Genomic DNA, 25,027 nt, shown 5'->3' with positions numbered 1-25,027 from the left:
CCAAGGCGGATGGATCACTTGAGGTCAGGAGTTCGAGACCAGCCTGGCCAACATGGTGAAACCCCATCTCTACTAAAAATACAAAAATTAGCTGGGTGTGGTGGTGCAGGCCTGTAGTCCAGCTAATCAGGAGGCTGAGGCACAAGAATCACTTGAAACCAGGAGGCGGAGGTGGCAGGGAGCCGAGATCATGCCACTGCACTCAAGCTTGGGTAATAGAGTGAGACTATGTCTCAAAAAAAAAAAAAAAAAAGAGGATTTTGGTACTCTCTCCATACATTAGGATTCAGGATGCTAAGGAGTCATTTACCCATGCTGCCAAGGATAATCATGATGTATTTTGGACAACGAGGGTTATCACAAAATAGTGTATATAATATGATCCTATTTTTATTTTAAACTATAATTATGTGCACATATGGAAAAAGTCTGAAAGAAAAATTGTTAAAATATTAAGAGGTATGTGAAGGTGGTAAGGTCACCAGTAATTTTGATTTTTCTTTGTATTTATTTGTCTGTTTCTTTCTTTTTTTTCCAAGAGTAAGTGTTATTTATACAATTTTAAAGTACTACTTAAAAGTGTATCCCCGCCAGGCACGGTGGCTTATGCCTGTAATCCCAGCACTTTGGGAGGCCCAGGTGGGCAGATCACCCCAGGTCAGGAGTTCAAAACCAGCCTGGCCAATATGGTGAAACCCCATCTCTACAAAAATACAAAAATTAGCCAGGCATGATGGCAGTTGCCTGTAATCCCAGCTACTCGGGAGGCTGAGGCGGGAGAATCACTTGAACCCGGGAGGCGGAGGTTGCGGTGAGCCAAGATCACGCCATTGCACTCCAGCTTAGGCGACAGAGTGAGACTCCATCTCAAAAAACAAACAAACAAAAAAGTGTATCCCATGCCACTTTCATCTCAGAAGCCGTGTATTTGAATAAAATGCAAATATGAATGCAAAGAGCTTTGAGATACTGAACAAGACAGGAGTTACACAACTATATACATTACTTTCATCCTAAGAAAAGCTAAAATAAATAATGAAAAGGAATTTCAGGGGAAGTACTGACCTTAATTTCAGGACAGTTCAATATACCAAGAAAGAACATTCAGTTACCAGACATTTGTCTTTTCATCTTCTTCTAATAACTTATCATAGCAACAACTATGATGTAACCTTTAAAAAAAATATTGTGTGTGTAAAGACAGAGTCTCTCGCTATGTTGCCCAAGCTGGTCTCAAACTCCTTGGCTCAAGCGATCCTTCCACCTCAGCCTCCCCAAAGTGTTGGGATTACAGGTGTGAGCCACTACACCCAGCCCTATGATTTAACCTTTATGTTTCCAAAGCACTTTTAGACATAACATGTCATTTAAGTCTCAGAACACTGCTATCAGAGTAAATACAAATAGAAAGGGTGGAGATAGAAACAGGAAAAAAGGGAGTTTCTCTAATTCCTTAAGATACCTACAGACTTTTTTTCTGTGTGTTGCAGGGGGGAAAAAAAAACTGTCCCAAGATGGGGGATTACTGATGTCCTGCCATTTAAGCACAGCATTCTGCAGAGATATGACAATTACGTTGAACAAACACAGGATCTCTTTAGACAGTTTTATATAATTTGAACCTGGGAATTTACATCAGCCGCAAACTTATCTGTCCATGATACAAAGGAAACATCTATAATAATGGCCATGAAAATGTTGGGGTGGCATTTCATCGACTGTCTACTGGTAAACTAAAAAGATATTTTCTCCCACCCCAAGCCCTATGTTTACCATCCTCATCTAATTTAAAACTATGTCTGTGTGATGGTAATGATTCTTCTCACTGGTCCCAGTGTCCTGGCTACTTATAAAAGGAAGATGCAACAGCACCAAATTGTATTCTTTTGGGTTTCAAATGCTCTGAGGAGGGGATACATTGTGACTTCTGTCTAGAATAAGGACATAAGCAGTCTAACAAGAAATACATTCTATGACATAAATGACTCATTTGCTCAACACTGACATTTTCCAAATGTCTATAAACCCAGATGATCCCAGACCTATGCTTAACTTCTTCATTCACTCATAAAACATGTCCGTCTAATGGGTCTGTCAGCATGTCATCATCTTCAGGGTGACATCTGCTAATTTACTCCTCACCCTTGGAACCACATTGAATCCTACCACTTGAGCTCCGCTAAAAGCTTCAGCAGTTCAGGGAGAAAGGGTCAGGGCCAGCAATCGATTTAGCTGATCGGCTTTCTTCCTACCAAGCTAAGGATCTTGCTTGAGATTCCTAAGGCCACTTCTCTTTGTGAAGGCAACCTTATTTCCCTGTGGGGTGGGAAGCAAGGAATTCTAAAAACATTTTTCTCATGAATACATGTTTCATTTCATTAATGAATTAATGGGAGGGAGGCAGGAAGTGGAAATAAACATTAGAACAAACAAAATAACAGAGTTGATCACAGAATGTCTTAGGAAGGACCTCAGGACTCCCACTTGCCTTTTTTTTTTTTTTTTTCCCACGACAGCAAGTGGAAAGCTAAGTGGCAGCCAGGCTGGGAAGAAAAGAAGGCAAAATACTCTGGGAATGGGAAGAAACTGGAAGAAAGCAGTTAGGGAGGTGGGCCTCAGGCACAAAAAGAACCAATGTCAACCCTGAGCTGAACTCATCATTCCCTCTGCATGGACCATCATTTCACTCCTTTAGAGGTGACAGTGGACTCATACAGTCATGGATGATCCAGAAACCACCACAGTGATGTCCTGACCCTAACAGACTGGAAACATAGATTTCAAAATGCAAGCATCAGCAACAAAGGATGGGGTGATGGCATGGTAATATTGTTTTTCTGGTAAGTAACAATGATAACGTCATTACCTTAGAAAGGAAACTCCACAGACACCTGCCCTGGATATCCAATAACAATGAGGACTCTCAATGAGTAGACAAGAGTCACCTCTGGGAGTGACTCAGCCCCACAGGAAACACGAACTCCACCCACAGTTACCACCTTGTCCAGCCCCCAAGTTCCAAGAGCACTTGGCCCAGGGTCAGCAGACGCCTCTGACCTGGCTCAGACACTGACTTGCTGGGAGTCCCTCGGGAAAGCTGCTTCAGCACTCTGGGCCTCTGCTCCTCCTTTGTAATCTGGAGAGAACACACATGGTCCCACCTAATTCCCAGGGTTGCTGTGAAGATGAGGGGAGATGCTGAGCTCCAGGCAGACTCCGGAGGAAAAGGGAATGGTGATGATGGTCCTGGGCTCTTGCTGCCAGTGGTCCAGAATTCTGTGCTGGGAAGCTGTGGTCCTGGAGAAAGATCTAGCTATTATTAAGTTAATTAAATGTTCAACTGTTGTCTGGGACAGGAGGGAGGAAAACATGTTGAGGTAGAGATGAAAGGAGCGGTTCTAACTGCGCCCTCACAGCATGTCTAGCTCCAAATACTTGGGGTCCCTACAAAGAAGCAAAATTCCTGGTTTGAATTTCTGGTTCACCACTGTATCCCAGCATTTTGCACAGCTCCTGGCACACCATAAATATTCTTCAATGTATGAATGAATGAATGAATGAATGAGTGAACGACTGTTGTGAGGGGAAGAGGGCAGGGTGCAAATTAAAATCGCTGTCAATAATCTTCAGTGGATAATCCTCATGGTCCAAGGAAAGATGACTGTACTACTGTGTTGGGGATGCCACTAACTGTCCTTAGCTAATATTCTGGGTCTCCCCTTTATTGTGGTTGGGGGGACAGGGTCTCACTCTGTACCCCAGGCCTGAGTGCAGCGGCACAATTATGGTTCACTGCAGCCTCAACCTCCTGGGCTCAGGCAACCCTCCCGCCTCAGCCTCCCGAGTAGCTGGGACTACAGGAACACAATGCCACACCTGGCTAATTTTTGTACTTTTGTGAAGATGGGGTTTCACCATGTTGTCCAGGCTGGTCTTGAACTCCCAGGCTCAAGTGATCCTCCCGTCTCAGCCACTCAAAGTGCTAGGATTACAGGCATGAGCCACTGAGCCCAGCCTGGGTCCCCTCTTTCTCTAGGGTGTGTCTATCAGCTTCCTTCCATGAACATTAATGCTAGCTAATATTGCCTCTGTCCCCTTCCCTCTATCTCTACAACTCCATGATTTTGACCAATAATGTTAGCTTTCTAAGCGTTGATCTTGATGTCATCAAATAGGCTTAAAACAATGAAGACACGGGGGTTGGGTATGATTTAAGGATAAAGACACAGCTACCCAGGAAGCCTGTTTGATAAGAAACACCTAAAGGTCCTTATTTACAAAGGGATCACAGAGGAAGCCTTCCCTCCTAGGTTAGCAGGAGCTGTGAGGAACAGCTGGAGCTCTGGGGCCAGGAGGCTTTGGCCAAGAGTGGGAACATGGCTCCTCTCCATAGCTGGGCTCATTCTGCCCCAAGCGGCAGCAGCCACAGCATGGGACATCTTCCAATGGCCATCTCACCCTTGCAGCTGAGCCCTGGCATAGCTCCTGCCAAGCTGCCCTCAGCCCTTCTCCAGGAAGCTTCTCCAGTTGGGAATGAGACCCAGAAGCTTCGGAACCTTTTCAAACACACTCTGAGCACAAATCAGGAAGGCAGGGATGGGGGTGGTGGGAACACAGACGCGGGAGTTATTTTTGAGTGACTGGAAATAAAAGCTAAACACAGGTGTGTTCTTCATGAGTGGAAATGTTCCCAAATTCACAAAAATTCTTTATAAATAAACTAGAAAACAAACCATTCAGGTTGCCACATTTCCTCCTGGTTTCCAGGGACACACAGAAATAGTTTGGGTCTTTGCATATTATTTCAGGAACCGCAGAGGGCTTATACACACCCACTAAAGGTGTCTGACTCATTTTCTAGAAAGCCACATGAACTGACAATCTAGGGCTAAAAATGAGGGCAAAGCCTGCTCTGTGACTCCCGCTACAGCACAGAAAAGCAGGGCAAAGGGAAACCACCTTCACTGACACCAAAGTAAATGTCAGAGGAACTCGGGGTCTATCAGGAACCTCTACGGCGAACACAGAATTTAGAGAACAGCAATTCAGGTCTTTCACCTCCACTCCTACATCCAATAAATACGCGTATCAGAATGCATATTAAACAGATCATGGTGAAACCATTCATTTTGTAATACCAATAGTATACAATCATCTCAATGAACTTCTGGGCGATTCCTAACTTAGAGGAAGAGTAACAATTTTCTATAATGTCAGCAGGGTTTTACAGGCTCCGACTCCATTCTTCCCACTTTCAGCAAGCAAAATATTTATGACATGTTTTCTTTCCAAATTCTTGCTAAAATCTCCTCCACTGTGAATACTTAACGATTTTAGGTGGATTTTTCACCATTTTAACCTACTTAACGTCATGGCATTCCAGCCTCAGCAGCAAACTGGGCTCAGACACAAGAGCCCTTCCGTTCCCATTTCCAAGGCCCAAGAAAGAGCAGCCAGGGTTGAGTGACAATTCCTAGAATTATGGGTGCCACTGACAGACCCCTCCCTGCCAGAGTAAATCCTCGCAGCAGCCCTGTGAAGTCAGCTTTATGGACCTTGCTTTATGGCTGAGGAAACTCAGGCTCAGAGGGGGTAAGCAACATGCCCAAAGAGACGCAGCCAAGAAGAGTGGAGCTGGGATTCAAACCCTGGTTATGGGAGCTGGTGGCCTACATGGTACTTGTCATCTGAACACATTGCTTCCAGCAAACTGGAATGCTGGGTTAAGGCTGGCAGGCATTTTATGGAAATAAAAGTAAAAATCCGCACAAGCACGGGATAGCAAGAGATCTGATTTCCCAGCAGGTTGTATAAAAAAATAATAGAAGCAAAATGATAGAGCACAAAGGATTTTCTTAAGCAGCAAGCTCTAAATGGGCCCAAGCAGCATGAGTTAAGACTGGCTGTGTGATTAGCTATCAAAAAACCCCCAGCAAACTGGAAGCCGGGTGCAGTGGCTAGGCCGGCTGCGGTGGCTCACGCCTGTAATCCCAGCACTTTGGGAGGCTGAGGCAGGTGGATCACTTGAGGTCAGGCGTTCGAGACCAGCCTGAGCAACATGGTAAAACCCCATCTCTACTAGAAATACAAAAAGTAGCCAGGCGTGGAGGCACACAACTGTAATCCCAGCTACTCAGGAGGCTGAGGTGGGAGAATCGCATGAACCTGGGAGGTGGAAGTTGCAGTGAGCCGAGATTAACACTGTTGCACGCCAGCCTGGGCAACAGAGTGAGACGCTGTCTCAAAAAGAAAATAAAACAAAACAAACAAACAAAATAGCGATGTGGGTAGGCAGACGTCCTCTCGGGCATCAGGAACATGGTCTGAGTCAAGTTAGTGAGGACACATGAGCAGGAGGGGCATATACGGGGGGTACCTGCAGAACAGTCACATGGACCAAGGCCACCAAGACAGACTGAGGCCAGGCCAGGTGAAGGAGTGCTAGGATCATCTATCTGGATTTTACAACAAAGAAAAAGAAAGTTACTAAAGATTTTGATTGGTGCAGAAGGGTAAGTGAGCACAGCATTGGTAGAGAATGACAAAAAGAAGGGGCTGAGGTGCTAGGGATGAAGTAGGTAGGGGACACTGGAGCGGGGGGAAACATCCCTCCATCCTTCACCACCCCAGGGCTCTCCTCCTGACCAGGTGCTATGGTTGGTGCTAGAGAAAAGATGGAGGAAGCCTGGTCCTTGCTCACCTGGCCTGGATAGATGCAGAACGACTCAAGCCTGTGCTCAGCTCTGCAGGGCAGGAAGTGGCAGGGATGGAGAAAGGCTTGGGGGTGGGAGCAGGGTGGGACTAGGAGGACCAAGTGTCAAAATGGTGATATCCAAACTGTAGGCCTGAGGAGTCGGATCAGTGTGAAAGTCAGGTCAAGAGACCAAGTGTACAGCGGAGATGACAATATCATGTTTTGTAGATATAATATTAAGAGCAGTGCACTGCTTCAGTTTCTAAACTGCTTCCAGATACGTTAATCTATGAAACCAGAGAAATGGGAAGTAACCTTCAGGACACTCTTGAAAGCAGCCTGCCACATCTACCTGTTCATTTATCTGTACCATGTGGATGGGACCGATAGATACTCCCTTTCTGACTAAGGTCGTTAGAAAAATCACATTAATTTTTACCAGACTGGATCTCAGGCTGGGAGGTTAGGAGCAAAATCATCAAGATGAATGTGTTCTAATTATGATATGTATTCAAATGGAAGGACTGGAGTATAATATGTTAAAACAGAAATAGATGTGTTTCTTTTCTCAAACCTCATTAAATATTACTGACATACCAGGTTTTCAACTAAAAAGAGGCTCCCTCTCTTCCAAAGACAAAACAAAAACAGGCTAGTGAGTCCCCCGCCAACCAAATGCAAAGAATAGCAGTTATTTAATTCTCTGGTCACTTTATCATCAAGGGGGAAAAAATCGCTCTAGTCCTTTCCCAGCATTTCTAAAACCAAATTATCTGTGCTAATTATTATAGCATTCGTATTGTGCTTCACACCCATTTAACAACTTCCTTATTCCGCTTGTTTGGTTACAGGTCTGATTAAAAATAGGAAATGCACTGTGTATCAGAAAGCAATCTGAAAGAGACAGAAAAGAACCACTTCTGCCTCATTTGCAGAAAACAACAAGGGAAGCATTCTTCCCCTCATTTCCTCCTGCCACGTTCAACAGAGACATACCGAAATAACTTCAGGGGAGAATACTTTACAGGTAAAAAGATGGACGAGTTCTTGGATGATCTGCAAAACAGGGAATGATTTGCTATTCCAGAAAGCATTATATACTCCATACCACTGACATATGGAGTCCATGAGAGGACCAGCTTTGTCCCTAAAACTCCTGACCTTTGGCAAGCTACTTAACTTCTGGGGTCATTAGTTCCCTGGTATCTTTGGATTAGGCTCTTAAAACACACAATCTCTAAAGCCATGTCTTAGAGGTAACCTCTTGATAACAAAGGTAAATCTTACTGATCACCTTATGGACAAGCCTTGAGGGAGGGGTAGGGCCAGGCGACACCACAGTCCCCACCCTCTCAGTAATGGTCAGAGTTGGCAGGACCCTGGGCCCAACTCTAGGTACCTGCAATCTCTTCCCCTTCCCTGCATCCTCCACCCTGCCAAGGCTTCCCAGCCCTGGGAGAGCGCAGGCAGCCACAATGATCTCCCAAGTCACACTTGTGCTAAGATAACTGTGCTAAGTTCCCTGTCACTCCGCTGAATAAATAAAACCACCATACACATCTTCAAGACCGTTCAGCTTCTCACCATATTTGACCATCACAAAAATGCTGTTCCTCAGAGAAAAAGTCATATATTCTGGGTATTGCTTAAATAATGTATCTTTCAACCACCTACTTGGGGAGTACCATAGAATGAAAGCACACACAGTACACAGCCAAGGCCCTTGTTCAACTGTATCACTTCACATAGATCTTATAGCTCTCTGTTTATTTACAGGGCTCTGGCTCTAATAATAATAAAATCATTCAACCTTCTTAGCCCAAAGGAGACAGGAAAAATTCTCTCAGGCACTCTACCTGTCTTTGATCTAAACAGCAAACATTCTTTAAGCGTTTTCTGCCTATGAGGCATGACCAGCCTTTTTTTAAAAATTCCTCCTCCAATACCTCAGGACACAGAGCTCTGCAACCTGGCTGCTGTGGAGGGCAGGATCTCCAGCCAAGCAGGCTGCCTTTTGGGTTATTCCTTCTGGAACAGACTTTTCTGAAGGACCATGCAAATCTGCAGCTGGCCCTAAGGCAAACAAATCTATTCTCATCTCAAGGAATGCATTCACCTGGATGCTGGGCTTAGCTTGATCGAAAGGAAAGATGCAAGATTCTTCCTCACAAGTTCAGGACCGAGAAAACCAAGCTTTCAAGCGCTGAAGCAAAAGCTTGTACTGTCCAGTCAACACCCCAAAGCAGTTTGCGGTTTAGAAGGTAGGAGACAACCTTTGTTTACCTTATTGATGAGAGTGACTATATCTCCTTCTTTGATTGTCAATTCATCATCATTCTGTGCCTCATATGGAAATATTACTTTGCAGTAATCCTTGCCTATAAGAAAAACAGAAAACATAACTTTTAAAATGCTTTATCTAATGAGCTGGCCCAGGAGAAAATGTTCTCTATCACATTAAGTTCAGGGAAAGGCACACTTAACAGGTAGCATATTACTACTGCTGCATGAAGAAAGGGTGACCCTCAGGAAATGACCCGAGAGTGCTCATTTTTGGCTCATGTATATTTATTGGCTTCCATTTTTTTCCCCTTACAAATCATGTGACATCATGAGATGCCACTGACTGCCTTACTTTTCTCTGGCAGAAAAGTAAAAAGGTTTCCTTACTCAGGAAAACAGACATATACCATTTTATATACTCTTCAAGTGCATGCATAAACATGTATAGTCTACAGAGGTCAGAAAAAACCTTAAGTTTTGCCTCACTGCCTTTTTCCACACATTACTCAATTAGAAACAAGGTATTTATATATGTTACAAAGCTACCAGGGTACATAAAACAATAAAAAATTACCCCATCATGGTATGCCTTAAGAGACAAATGTCAATGTATTTCTATGTAAGCACATGCCAACCATAAACAGCCAACAAGTATTGACTGAACATTCTTTACACACATATGTGTGGGGGTGAGCTTATTCAAATATGTTCCACGGCCTTTCTGCGGGAACCTCCCTATGCATAGATGGCTGTTCCTCAGCAAAGAGATACAATAGCCCTCACCAAAGAGGGAAAACTACTAAGGCCACTAAAAATCAATTTAAGTATGTCCCGAATTACATGCCTTTGAAAGTCTATGTGCCGTTAAATCATCTCTATTTATCTGAAAGCACAAATTATGAAGATAGTGAAAACATTTGTAAAGTATTTCAGAAATGAAGACTTGGAAAACTAGGCTTTGATGATTCAGGACAGAAGGTGGAAAGAAAAATTCATGAGAATTAGTATCTACTGGGAGAGGCATCGATTATTCTGCATCAAAGTCAACAAACCTAATGGCTTTGAATGGCCTTAGATATTTCCCAAGCATCAGGCCCATTTCTGCAGATGGATCACAACCTAGAGCTATGTCTTAGAGGTAACCTCTTGATGACAATTACATTGTCCCTAGTGTAATTTATATTACTGAAGTGTGTTTATTTTGGTTAACATCCCAACAACCAGAGATTGTGACATGTAAAATAAAAGCAATTAAGAAATCCATAATACAGATACACTGTGGTCTAGGGTTGGGATAGGACAGAGAACAGAGGGAGGAAGGGGAAAGAGTGAAGGGAGGAGAGGCAGTATTCACTTTGCTTTTGTGCAGTTGTTTTCATATTCTGTACAATGGCTTGAAGGTATTAGTTACATTCCCTATCCTAGTGTTGGAAATTTTCCATCTTGGGTATTCTGGGCCTCTGATGGCTTGTGCCCCTTAACCTGTGCTGAGGGGCAATAGTTCTAAATCCCATCAATACCATATTCCTAAACCCACATAGTTACCAACATTCTATCTCTCTTTACTTAGTAATAGCAAACCTCCCCAAATCTGAATTGGTCAAATGTTCTAAAGAGACAGAAAAAGTTAAAACATCTTTAAATTGGATAATGACAGCTCCTCATCAATTTTCCTATTGACTGTGCTAGTGAAACATGACTGCCAACCTCAAAACTTACAACAACACAAACACAGTATCACTGAAGAACTGCACTACAGAGTCCTGGCTTTAAGAATAATTATTTGGATGGAAATCATGGAGCCATTTTTACAAAGAATACAGAAACCCACAGCCAACAAAGAAAGAAGGAACAGGTCATGTTTCTGTTCCCTTCAGTCAAAAAAAAGTTAATGAAGTGTAACAGAGACTGCTGGTTAACATCCCAGGAGACATTCCCCACCCTCTTCCTAGTTCACAGAATCCTAATTTGTTCAAGCATTATATTCAGGAACATGGAACCCTCTCACAGCCCTGGGGATAAAGCAAAATATGTCCAGGTAAATAATGTTAATCTCACTCTCTTTTGTTGGTGATTGGTTTAGGGATGGGCATGTGCTCTATTTCCAGCCAATGAGATGTGAGAGGAAAACTGCTGGGGTTGGGAGAGGCTGTTAGATTTTTTTCCCTGGGGGGTGTGTGTGTGTGTGTGTGTGTGTGTGTGAGAGAGAGAGAGAGAGAGACACGGAGAGACAGAGAGAGAGAGACACGGAGAGACAGACAGGCAGACTTGAGGAAGACAGTTGCCCCTGCCATTCTCCTTTTAACAATTTTATCTTTGTTGGACGTCAGTACAGTGTTTGGTGCTACTGAAATCATATTTCAACTGCAAGAGGAATGCCAAGAAAATCAGTGGTAATTTGATGAGTTTTAATAAATTTATACAGTTGTGTAACAATCACCATAATCCAGCTTTAGAACACTTCGACTGTGCAGCTACGCTGTTTTATGTGTAAGGCATTAGACACAGAATTATCTGGAAAGCACCACTGTTAGAGAAAAAGAGGAGATACTGGTGCCAGGGGTTGCTGTAGCATGTCTCAGCTCTCTTTGCATCCCCAGAACCTGATACAGAGCTCCCACTCAATGTTTCTTGATGATCTCCAAGTGACCCCTATAAAATGGAGGAACACTTGGAGGGGCCACAAGGAGGAGGAGGAGAGAATTGTGGGCCAGAAGGCAGGATACCTGGGACTAGGTTGGGTTCCCAGCTGGGCTTTCGCAAGCACATGACCTGAGACAATCACACTACAACTCTGGATGACCTCAGTGTCCTCAGGTGTAAAATCAGGGACCAGCCAAGGAGGGGAGAGAGGAGAGTCTGGTTAACTTCAGCAGGACACTTAGCAAATTTCAACGTACTCCAGAGCTCAAACATAAAGCAACTAAAACAGAGCTGTTTTGGTTGGGGGAGTAGGGCTGTCCCATCTCCCACCCAGGTCCCCAAAGACATGTCAGTGAAGCTCTGAGGGCTCCAAGGGGCACACTCAGCTAGACTTGGGTCCCTGGCAGCTCTGACTTTGAGCTATGATTTTTCATGACTCTAGTCACAGGCACTATCACCCAGAACTCCTGACCAAACCCAGCAACCATTAGCTTCACACGCTTTAATTTATTAAGATATATTTTAAAATAGGAATTTATTTTTACTGATGAGGCATTTGAGCCTGAATTCAATAGTATTAGAAAATAAAAATATTTCTGGATAAAGAAAATGTGGTACATATACACCATGGAATACTATGTAGTCATAGTAGCTGGAAGCCATAATCCTCAGCAGACTGACACAGGGACAGAAAACCAAGCACTGCATGTTCTCACTCATAAGTGGGAGCTGAACATTGAGAACACATGGACACAGCGAGGGGAACAACAGAAGCCAGGGCCTGTTGGGGGTGGGGGATGAGAGGAGGAAACTTAGAGGATGGGTCAATAGGTGCAGCAAACCACCATGGCACACATATACCTGTGTAGCAAATCTGTACGTTCTGCACGTGTATCCCGTTTTTGTTTTTTTTTTTAGAAGAAAGAAAAAAATATTATGTTGCATTGGATGTATCAGTGACTTTAAGACACTCAAAACTGTTATCTGCAAAAAAATTATTAACTCTGAGTCTGTGGTTTGAATGTTAAAGTATATGGAACAAAGATATTCCTGACTTCCATTTAAATATTTATTGAACCACCACCATGAAAAAGATACTGTCAATTTGGGGGACTGTAATATACAAGTAAGCCCAACCACCCCCTCCTGTCCCAGCATGGAAGTGACAGTCTAATTCTTGGAGAAAAGCAAGGCGAGGAGAATGGCAGAAAGAAAAGACAAACCCATGCATACACATAAACTCACTATGATGGAATATTGTTGTGTTTCAGAGAAAGGCAAGATTACATTTAGGAGAAAGTTCTCAAAAGAGGAGGCATTTGATATGTCTTAAGAAGGGTATAATTCCAGATCCTTTGGATGTGGGAAGATTATACATTTTAAATGAGTATTGGACAGAGCTGGAGAAGAAGGGAATGAAATTAATTTTGGAAGGCAGGCATTTTCCATCTATTCATCAATTGGATGGATTTAATTAGAGATCAAATAGGAATGAATAGAGACACACACACACAGAAATAAAGCACAATTTATCCAGCAATTTGAGATGATTTTGTCTTTTTTCTTTAGAAAGGTTAAAAATGACTAATGAATTAGCATAAGACTGAAATCCTAAACCAGTTCTTAAACCTTTTTTGGTCTTAGAGTCCTTTAAGAGTCTGATAAAAAGCAATGACTCTTTCCAGAAAAAATCCCCACAACACAACAAACTGTACACACACACACACACTCAAATGTGCAGAGAAAATGTATACAATATCAGAAGATTTGTGGACCCCAAAGCTGTTAGTTACCTAGTTCCCACATCAAGAGCCACTGTACTAATTATTGGTTTTCAAATTTTAAGAGGCTTGCTCTATTAAAATCACCAAAAAGTCCAGTCATGATTTACACACTCCCCAAGAAACATCATTTCAATCTCTAAACTTTTAGAAATTTACATAATATTAAAAACAGACTGTTAAAGGAATTGAACTCACATGCCCACATCACATGACTGCCTGCAGCTAGTTTTATAATCTATTCAATAAAAACAAACCAACTTCAAACAAACAAGCAAAAATCCTCTCAGCTTAAAAAAAAAATAAAAGCAGAACCAACAGAATAAATATATCAGCAAGCTGAACATATACATGGAAGGAAATAATGTTAAATCCAGGACAACTCTTTGGGCTCAGTTTTAGGGTATAAAGATCAAAACCCCATGTGTCATGGGCAGATTCTGGTAGGAAGCCTTCCAGAGCTTTAAGCAGCGTTTGGAAAATACCAGGTCACATCTAGAACTGGAGTTTTCCTTTCCCTTGGGACAGTACAACAAAAGTATCAAGCTCAGGGATAGTCTAGTTTCACCAACATCATAATCAAATTCTTTCGTTCAACTGACAAATATTATCTCAGACACTACTGGTTGGTAATCCCCCATTCAGAACCCCTGCGGACAGGATTATTCAGATTTTAGAAAGGAAATATACTGCATATACCATATAATATGTAACATCCTCAGTTGGGGGCTGGGGCGGCACCCAACCATTAAAATTCTGCAGGAAATGGATGACTGGTCACTCCAAGTGGGAAAAATAAAGACTATGAATAGACATATGTCAGTCCAGAACAAGTTTTATCACCCAATGAGTAATAAAACATTTTCTTTTCAGAGCTTTTTATATTTTGGAATTGCACATAAGGGTGTGAACTTCTATTATGTTCTAGGAAAGAGAAATGAAGGTAAATAAGACACTATCTGCTCCAGGAGCTCAAGTAGCAGAAAAGGGTATGTATATATACAATGTTGACCAGACAACAGTGAAGACAGGATGAGAGCCATGCATTTGGCTTAAAGTATCAGAGTATCTGAAATGGGACAATCACTTCCCAAACAAGAGACTCAGGATCTTGTTAGAGAGGAAGAAAATGACAATGAGCTTTGTACAATGTTCTAGGACACTGACCAGAGGAGTAAGATTGGGGCGTGTTTCTCAATCAGTCATCCCTGATAAGAATTTTGTGGGGCACCTGTTCATTCTATTATCTTCCCAGACCTCTTCCCTGCAGATCTGAATCTTCAGATCTGAGGTGGGACCAGGAATCCATTTACTAAACACACACTCTGGTGATTCTCATCATCAGGGAAGCTTTAAAAATCTTAGTCTGGCCGGGCACAGTGGCTCACGCCTGTAATCCCAGCACTTTGGGAGGCTGAGGTGGGCGGATCACGAGGTCAGGAGCTCGAGACTAGCCTGACCAACATTGTGAAACCCTGTCTCTACTAAAAATACAAAAATTAGTTGGGCTTGTTGGTGGGTGCCTGTAGTCCCAGCTACTCGGGAGGCTGAGGCAGGACAATCGCTTGAACCCGGGAGGCAGAGGTTGCAATGAGCCGAGATTGCACCACTGCACTCTAGCCTAGGCGATACAGCAAGAATCCGTCTCCAAAAAAAAAAAAAAAAAAAGACTTAGTCTAGGTCAGTGGTTCTTAGGCTTGAGTGGGCATTGGCATCAGGTGGAGAGTTTGTAAAAACAGATCAACTGGGCCCCACCCCCAGGGGTTCTGATTCTGTAGGGCTGGTATTTGCATATCTAACAAGTTCCTAGGTGATGCTCCTGCTGCTGCTAGTTCTGGGACCACGCTGTGAGAACCACTGGTCTAGTAATGGGTATTAGCAAATGTTTAATTCCAGGAAGGAGCAAAACAGTTGTGGGGACCTGGAGGGTGGACCAGCATGGTGGTAGCACTGGGGATGGGTATGCCATATGCTAGATTTAGACAGGAATTCCAGTTCTGGGTCAGATTCTGAGGATCTGGGGCTAGTGAGGAGTAGTGAAATACATACTAGGCTTGTCATCTATTCAGTAAATAACAACTGAGTGTCCACTGCATGCCAGGCAGCAGGGATGCCACAATGCCCTCTTGGGGCTTACTACAGTCTATACCAGCAGTTTGAAACTAGGGCTTCCCAGGAAATATTGACAATACCTGGAGACAATTTTCCTTATTAGAACTTGGCAGGGAGTGGGGGTTGATTGCTACTGGCATCTAGTGGGTAGAGGCCAGGGATGCTGCTAAATATTCTACAATGCACACAGGACAACGCCCACCAACAGACAATGATCCAGCCCAAACGTCAATACTGCCGAGGTGAAGAAGCTGTGGTCTACATTTAAATTCAGATGGGAAATGAAACACGATGTGTCTGTCAGTATGTCTGTCAGCGCCAACCCAGCGTCTTCCTTTATGGAGAAGCTGACCATAACTCCAAACAACCACCTTCGGTCTCGGACGCTGTTGGGAATTTGACTTTCAAATTATTTCACAAGTATGAATTATGACAGCATTTAACCTCCCCTAAAAAGAGAAGTATATTTTAAAAAGAAGAAATGAAAATCTGACAAGCAAAGCCCTTCTTGTCTCTACAATGGAGCAGAGGCTGGATCACTGCTCCTCTCGATGGTACTTTCTTCTGCTCAGATGAGAAGCTCCTTGGAGAGTCTTTGGGAGAAAGAAAACCTACCAGGAAAACACACAGGGAGTTAACCTTTTTCTCAAGAGGACTGTATCTGAAATGCAGATCTTAAGCCACACAGGTAGGCTGGGCACCCTCCTGGGAAGGCTCCCACTCTGAATCCAGACAGCAATGTCTGTACCGGGGAGCAAGTGGTGAAAGGTGCTTCTTAGGAAGAGGTAGGTACCCTTGGGACATCAAGCATGAGGGGCTTCAGTACATGACAGGCATCCAGGACACTAAAGGGGTGAATACGAAACATGCTGCAGCAAATTGGATGTGCCCAAATCCCCAGGCCCAAGAATGAGTGAGTCTGGGGGAGGATATGTGGGCAAAAACACTCAGTCTGAAAAAATAGGATCAGAGTTCCTGGGTATATATTATGAAGCTGAGGAAAACCCAACACAAGAAAGTTGACCCTTCTCTTTTTTTTCCCCCATTTAAACACGTGGTGAGAAAGCAAAACTGAGCTGCACTGAGTAAGTAGCAATCTGCCCAGCCATTCTTGAGGCTGGGGCAACAGACACAGATAAGGCCACCTGCAAAGTGATCAGGAAACAGTGTTTCTCCCAAGCTTATGCGGTAGTTGCAAAGTGTCCTTAACAACCCCCTTCTTGGAGTGCTCCTACTTTCTCACTCCCTGACAAAGTCAGGGAGAGACAAACTACCAGAAACTTGGTTTTTAAAAAAATTATATCAGGAAGAATGAAACATTCCACTCTTGCCTGAAGGCACTAAGACACTTGACCCAGAGAAGCAGTCTTCATTTCCAGCCCAAGTGCAGCACCTCACGTAAAGGGTTTCTGGACACAGCACTACACCACTACACATCGATCTTCACTTGGTAGCTGCCAAAGAAACGGGACCTGAGTCCACCTCACAGTCAAGACCCGATGCTGACCCCTTGCCAAGCAGCCCTGCTCTGCCTTGAGTCTATCAAAACATCATTTCATTTACATTTCACTAAATTCTGCCCCTTCTCAAAATCTGTAACAACTTTTTTTTTTTTTTTAATTTTGCTTTTGCTTGATATAACATCCACAGGTCCCCTGGTGTGCAGTCTCCCTGGTCACAATGAGCCAATAAACCTGGTGGTCTTGAGGCAGAATAGGGTCTGGAGGCAGGGAACCTAAGGCCGATTCACTCTGACTTCCTAGAACTAAATCAAAAGGAAAATCCCAACTTTCCACACCTAAGTAACAAAAGGACCAGGGGCTACTCCCTTTGCAAATCCCCCTCTTTTTCTGCATGGCAGATGGAAAATTGAAAGTATCTCTGATTGGTTGCTTTGTGCAACCAATCAGATGTTTGCATAGGAGTGTAACTTTGTAACTTCACTTCAGCCTCTGATTGGCTGCTTTCCACAACCAATCAGACTGACTGTGGGCCACCATTTCATTTACATAGGGTGTGTACCACGTAACCAATGGGAAACCTCTAGAGGGTATTTAAACCCCAGAAAATTCTGTAACGGGGCTCTTGAGCCCCTATGCTGGTGCTTGCTCTGACCCTGTGGAGTGTACTTTCGTTTTCAATAATCTCTGCTTTCGTTGCTTTACTCTTTCCTTGCTTTGTTTGTGCATTTTGTCCAATTCTTTGTTCAAGACGCCAAGAACCTGGACACCCTCCACTGGTAACAGTCTTAGGCTGATTGGGAGAGCAATGGCTGGTAAGAAGAGAGGGTCTGGCAAACCCCAAGGAACACCGGCAAGCCAAAGAACACCAGCAACCACTGCTAACCACTCAGACCCCAGAACATGCTCAAGTGTCTTACAGGAACAAATGTGTCTCTTTTTTTCCCCCAGCAGAGAGTTCTGTAAGCTGATGTTCTGAACATGCTTTTGAAAGATGTTCCTTACCATTGTATTTCAAGTTTCATTATATGTGGTTTCCATATACACCTTTAAAAGCTAAATCTACCTGCTTCTGTAGAGATGCATTATGTGCTGTTTTCATACAGCGAATGGAACTGTTTTCCAAGCAGAAAATTTTGTAAGCAAGTGTTTCAAACATATTTTTGAGAGATGTTTCTAGCATTGCATCTCATCGTGCGTGAGAGGTTTACATATAGATGTTTTAGAGCTAAATCTAAGCATACTTTTTAAGAGATACATTATATGCTGTTTTCTTACAGTGAATGGAACTGTTTTCCATGCAGAGGGCTCTTAAAGCAGGTATTTGGAACACACTTTCAAAAGATGTTACTTACCATTGTGTTTAAGGTCTCACTGTGAGGGGCTTACATATACATGTATATGTACACTTGGCGAAGGGGACCAATGGCTAATAGCTTTTTTATTTTTATATATATTTTTGAGATACGGTCTCACTCTGTCACCCAGACTGAGTGCAGTGGCATGATCGTGGCTCACCACAGCCTTGACCTCCTGGGCTCAAGTGATCCTCCTGCCTCAGCCTCCCAAGGAGCTGGGACTACAGGCATGTGCCACCATGCGCAACTAATTTTTTCTACTTTTCGTAGAGACAGGGTCTCACTGTGTTGCCCAGGCTGGCCTCAAGCTGCTGGGCTCAAGAGATCCTCCTGCCTTGGCCCCCACGAAGTGCTAGGATTATAGGCATGAGCCACCATGAATGGTGCTAATAGCTTTTAAAAGACTGTGCAATCTAGAGCCTGATAAATCATAAATCATTTATACTTCTCCATTTGCTCAACCACCATTTTTTATGTGCCCACTGAATCCATGGCACTTTTCTAGGCTGCATGGTGGGGATATCAAGTAGAAGACACAGCCTCAACCTAGAGGGACCAATGATCTAATGATAGTAACAAGGTTCCATTTGTTGCCATCACAGATGACAGCTCTAAGAAGCAAGTCAATGAACAAAGGGATTGCAAAGGTGGTATGAGTGTCCAGTTAGGAAGTGAGATGAGGTTCAGCAGGGAAAACAGCCTTTGTCCTGCAGTCATAACTTATGCAGAAGCCTGATCTGCCCTGGTACAAATTCTGTCAAGGATTTTTCCCCCCAACCCACCTGTTCAACTGGTCTTCTGAATCTGTAAGACTAAACTATTTGTTCAAAAAAATATTCAATAGCCCTTTCTTTGGGCTATTTTTCTATCCCACAGAGGCCACAAATCTGCATCAATTATAATAAGAAAGAGGGAAACTCCAGATGTGGTGAGCTGGAGGAACCTCAGGGCACTTCATTATGAATATTTAGACAGTTTTCCTCTTGTTATGAAAATTATGCCAATCTGTTCCCCAGCATGAGTTTCTGATGAATTTCAATATCATAAAAGCTATTTTTTTTGGAGAGGGTGGGGATGATAATGTTAATTGTTTAGATAAATCCTGATCAGCTGAGTTTCACTTTCACTCAGAAAATACCAACTCATATGAACATTTTTAAAATCATCCCAACTCTTAACCCTGATGTGAGCTAGTATTTTAGCATGCTAAGGAGGCAGACGTCTGTGTAGGAAGCAGCTGCCCTCTTCTGCACTGCTGGGAAAGTTTTGTCATAGGTTTGTCTTCTGGCCAGAAGGAAGAGGGAAGGAGGTTGCTCAGATCCCAAGCTCAGGGTCATTTCTAATATGTAGTTGCTCAGTTACTGTGTGGCCTGTTACCTAAACATAGGTGTCATATCAAAATCCTGAAGCAGGGAAACGGTCCAAATGAAAGGGGCTTTTTAGGGGGCTTCTTAGGGGTCTGGGGTGGCACTAAATGGAAATCATGGAAGAACAATTACCCCAGAATGTGCTCTTGACAACTAGAGACAGTGTGTGTGGGGTGAAACTGCAGAATTTTTTTTTTTTTTTTGAGACAGGGTCTCACTCTGCCGCCCTACTGGAGTGCAGTGGTGTGACCTTGGCTCAATCACTGCAGCTTCAACCTCCCAGGCTCAAGTAATCCTCCCATCTCAGCCTTCCGAGAAGCTGGAACTACAGGTACACACCACTGTGCCCAGCTAGGGGGTTTTGCTATGTTGCCCAGGCTGGTCTTAAACTCCTGAGCTCAAGTGATCCACTTGCCTCACTCAGCTTCCTAAAGCGCTGGGACTACAGTTGTGAACCACCGCGCCCAGCCCAACTACAGAAATTCTTATCCTGGTGTCTATGAAAAATGTCTGTCAATAAACATCCCTCAAGCCTTTGCTGACAGTAATAATTCCCTTTCCTGACCTGTTACCATTTACAGGCATATTAACATCTATACCTAAGACATCTTTCTCATATTCCTACTGAATTGTTCACATCTTCCTTTTGGCTCTTCCATCAGCTGCTTAATTTTCTGAATGCAGAAACCTTCCCCTCTGAGTTGTAAAGCTTTTAGAACTGAATGAGAGGATGAAGATGCTGGGATAAACCCTGGTGTTTATCTCTAGTATAACCCTCTGACTTCATAGACAATGCAGATGATGAAGAGGAAGGCCAAAGGAATAAAATTGTTTGCCCAAGTTCACGTGGCTAGCTAATAACAGAGCTGGTCCCAGAATATGGGCTTCCTGTAAACCCACTCTTATGAGTAACCCATTCCCCACCATGCTGCTCCTAGAGGGCCAGGTATGTGGATGTAGTTAATAGATGCTTTCAGGACTGAACAAGGCTTGGGCTGGAGTCAGGTTTCTTCCACATGCTTAGGAAAGCTGAACATTTGGAACTGTGTTCATTTTCAAGCCCAGGAAGTCCCTCTCGGACCCCAGAATTACTCTAAAACTATACTGTCCATAGAGAGTAGGCAGACAGTTACCAGAGGCTGGGAAGGGTAGTTGGGGGCTGGGGGTAGGGGGAATGGTTAATGGGTATTAAAAATAGTAAGAATGAATAAGACCTACTATTTGATAGCACAAGAGAGTGACTATGGTCAACAATAACTTAATTGTACATTTTAAAATAAAGAGTGTAATTGGTTTGTAACTCAATGGATAAATGCTTGAAGGATGGATACCCCATTCTCCATGATGTGCTTATTTCACATTGCATGCCTGTATCAAAACATGTATCCCATAAATATATGCACTTACTATGTACCCACAAAATTGTTTATAAAAGAAAATATTACAAAAATAAAACTACACTTTCCAATATGGTTGCCACTAGGCACACATGACTATTGAGTACTTGAAATGTAGCTACTCCAAATTGAGGTATACTATGCCTATGAAATACATATGGGATTGTGAAGACTTCACATGAAGAGAGTAAGGAAAGTATCTCATTTAATAATTTTATGTAGATAACATGTGGACATAATATTTAGATCTATTGAGTTAAATAAAAATACATTAAAATTGAGTCCAATTGTTTTTCCTTGTTTTTTTTTTTAACATGGCTACAAGAAAATTTAGAATTACATATGTGGCTCACACATGATATTTCTATTGGCTAGCACTGTTCTAAAATACAGTTAACCCCTCCCATTCCTTAGCCCAATCCTTCCAAAAAGACTTGAGCCTCCTGCCTGCAGACATGCAGTGGTATCTAGAGATATTCAAGCAGAGATGTGTTGAAGATGCCAGTGGGAAGTCAAGGGTAAGTAATATTGGTCAAGTGGTTAGGCCTCTCTGACCTGAAGGCTCCGTGAATCCCTAAATTTGCCACTCTCTAAAACCTTTCAGCCACTTTAACTGTGCAAAATGCTTTCGGTATACATGGATAAACCCGAGCTCTGCACACGAGTGAGATACATATAGCAGGAGAGAACCACATTCTGTAATAAGGGAAAAGAAAAACAAAACAAAAAACAAGAGTTCTGAATCTAACTTGTGCCCACCCTAATGGTGGGGAATTGAATGAAATACAATTGTGTACATTTTTCTGATGCATTTGCAAAAGCTATCAAGGTTATATAGGGATTTCTAAAAAACATTTCTGTTATTGTGAAATCCTTAAATGCTTTTAAATATGAAATAGATAACTAAGGAAACTCACTCTTTGTCCTGCTGTCCATTTCTGTTTTTGACGAGTCTGGAGTTGCTGCAGTTGCAGGTAACTTCTTCCCAATAGTCTGAGGGGAAAAACAGATGATTTTACTTATCAAGATGATTGTCTCCATTAAGCAAAGGAATAAGATCCAGATCATAATGACAAAACGCTCGAAATTGGTTTAAAAAGCCACATTCTTTGGTTTATGCCCTGCTCTGTGTACTGGCTGCCACCCTTTAATAGGTTTCATCCCCAATGACAAACAAGGGAGAAAAATAGGTAAAAAGGGTTTTATCCTTGTAGGCACTTAGTAGCTTTTATTCTCTTCCTTCCTTGATACTCTTATAAAAGGTTGACTATTTTTAGCAAAGAAAACAGGCATAGTTCCCCTCATTTTATGAGAAGCTGACTCAGTCTATGGAGGTACAATAGCTGGCCCAACGGAGATGCTGAAAAGTCACAGCAGGCTGGAAAAGTGGAAGTAAGAGAGAAGAAATCAAAAGGAAGGGATACAGGAATGGAGGCCCAGGAGGGCAGGGTGGGCGGGCAGGTGGGTGGGCAGGCAGAAGTCAGGATGTCCAGGACAGTGTAACCTGTTGTATCCCTGTCTAGCCATCGAGAATTCCACCTGCCTCCCAGAGAAAGGGGAGATACTCTCATGTCCTCTAGACAGATCTACCTGCCTACCACAAAGGCAAAAACGAGTCCACCAAGGAGCTCTTTTCCCTATAGTCTTTTAAGCCTCCAAGGGCTTGGAAAAAATCCAGTACCTCAGACCCTATGCTTCCACTGACTAGTTTAAAAAAAGAAAGATTATGAGTTTGTTTTGAGTTCATTTCCTTTCCTTCATTTGCAGCTAATTCTATTAACATTATTTATGAACCGTCCATAGAGAAGACTGGATCTTATCTCCGCCTAAAGATGTTCCTGAAAACACAGGCAACTCAGCAGCTCAAAAACCGAAAGAAATATACAGACCCAGTGGTTCCCAAGGCGAGGTCTGTTCCCACTCTTCCCCTTTGCTACCACACGTGTGTAATCATGATTAATGCCTGAGGGAAAATGTCTATTGATACCAGGGCAACAGCTGCCACGACCACGTAGCTGGGAAAATCAACCTCCCCCACAACAATGAAGGGTTTCGCCAGTGAGAATTCCAGCCACTGGGAAAACCAAACATCTCCGGCTCTTGAACACATGAAGAGGAATGAGCTGCATAATTCAAAAACTGGCATGGTAGAATTTTTCTTCAAATAAAACTGATTCACCACAATTTTTAATTTGAAAAGTTCTTCATGCTTCAAAAGTTGAACCTAACATTAAATATGAATAAATCACAGAAAGAGGATAAGATAAATCAAATCCTCAGTCCTTCATGAATTTTTAAAAACATTTGTGACAGAAAGCCTTTACATTCTACACGGTGACATTTTTATTTAGTGCCGCAGGGCTTTCTATATTGGATAAAAAATGAAAACCAACATAATATGCCACCTCTAAACTGCTGCTAAGTACTCAAACTAATAACATTTTATGATTCCAGGGGAACATCAGGGATGAAAAAAGCTTGATGTTATTCTGGCATCAGGTCAAATTTGATGAAAAACTGTTCTTAGAATTATTTTGAAAAATCAGGTACTGATAGTAAAAATAGCAGCTCTCAAAGTGTCCATTTCATTCACATTCCTGTTCACACTTCCAGCAGCATCCCTGCCAATATATTTGTTTTTCCCTTTCTGGGGCTGGAATAAAGCATCACCATTGTTAACACATTAGGAAGAGGAAAACAAAAACAACCAGTGCTTCTGGTATCACTGAACAAAGAATTCAGGAAAGGCAATAGTAAACACTGTCCCTACTCCTGACTTTGTTTGCTTCCCTGAAAAAAAAAAAGGACACATGTAATGGTTTGGGCATTAAACCAGATGCCTTCCTTTAGAGAGACCTTCAACAGGTTGCACATTTTTACAACTTCCCCTTCTTTAGTAACAAAAGAAAGTATTGCCCATTATCTTTGATATCCTGGTTTACCAAAACGTCCAAGCTACCAGACATCAAGCAAAGGCCACCAGTTCAACGCACTTACTTTGGTACAGAAGGACACAAAAAAGCAAAGCTCACTGTGGTTTGTTTCCTTCCTATTTCAGAAAACACAGCACACTGGCCTCTGCATGGATCCCAGCAACAGGTGTGATGGTGAAGCTGGTATTAACCTCATCTTCTGGGAAGTGCTGGCCCTTAAATCTTCCCTTCTCCTTCATGGGCCATAATTAAAAGTCTAGAATATGGCAAAGTTTCTCCCCATCTCAGCCGGTTCCTGCCAGTGCTCTGGAGATGGGAATTGGCCTAGTGTTTCTCTTGTTTCTAGGACCCAGACCTAGAAAAGTGTGGTCCCTGCACCAGCAGCACCTGAGAACTTGTTAGTAAAGCAAATTCCCAGGCCCCACCCCAGACTTTCTCAATCAGAAACTCTGGGGATGGTTCCCAGCAGTCTCTAGGAACACACCCTCCATGGGATTCTGATGCACGCTCACATTTGAGAACCACTGACTGATATGGGAGGGAGTCCATTAGTATTAATCAAATGCCTTTTCTTGGATTAAAAACTCAGAGGCCTATTCTCATACCTAGATAAATTATCAAACATCTTTTTAACTCTTCTCCCTCTCTTCTCTCTCTCCTTTCCCACCAAACGCATCTACCTTCTCTATTCTCATTGGCCTAAGAACTTGTCATTGCTACTAAATGACTTAGTTCAGAGAGGAACTTGAGTACAGTAGATCAGACAATGTGACAATATTGCTGAAGGAAATATGGGGGAGGATAGTTGGCCACCGAAGTGGTGGGTAAGTGGAAGAAAGGAGGAGGACAGAAGGAAAGAGAAAGAGGGAAGGAAAGAAGCAAAAGGAGGGAAGGAAGGAGAAGGAGAGAAGGAAGGAAAAGGAAGGGGAGAAGAAAAGAGAAGGAGGGAAGGAAGGAAGGAGGGTGGGAGGGAAGAGGGAAGGAGGGAAGGAAGAAAGT

General features: G+C 42.8%; 1 protein-coding gene across 4 annotated transcripts in view; it reads right to left on the bottom strand.

Annotated features, from left to right (window-relative positions):
- Positions 1 to 25,027, bottom strand: part of SH3KBP1 (SH3-domain kinase binding protein 1) — a 311,350-nt gene that overhangs the window by 95,687 nt on the left and 190,636 nt on the right. For all 4 annotated transcript variants that reach the window (XM_011940194.1, XM_011940195.1, XM_011940197.1 and 1 more), the window contains 2 exons: positions 22,013 to 22,088; positions 8,978 to 9,072 (listed from right to left, as the gene is read on the bottom strand). In XM_011940194.1, coding sequence (XP_011795584.1) covers positions 8,978 to 9,072; positions 22,013 to 22,088 — 171 coding nt within the window. The remainder of the gene's footprint in view (positions 1 to 8,977; positions 9,073 to 22,012; positions 22,089 to 25,027) is intronic.

This window comes from Colobus angolensis, unplaced genomic scaffold, assembly GCF_000951035.1.
Source record: "Colobus angolensis palliatus isolate OR3802 unplaced genomic scaffold, Cang.pa_1.0 Scaffold188, whole genome shotgun sequence".
NCBI classification, from domain to species: Eukaryota; Metazoa; Chordata; class Mammalia; order Primates; family Cercopithecidae; genus Colobus; species Colobus angolensis.
The sequence above is the reverse complement of the archived record's forward strand: the minus strand, read 5'-3'. Positions and strand labels throughout refer to the sequence as shown.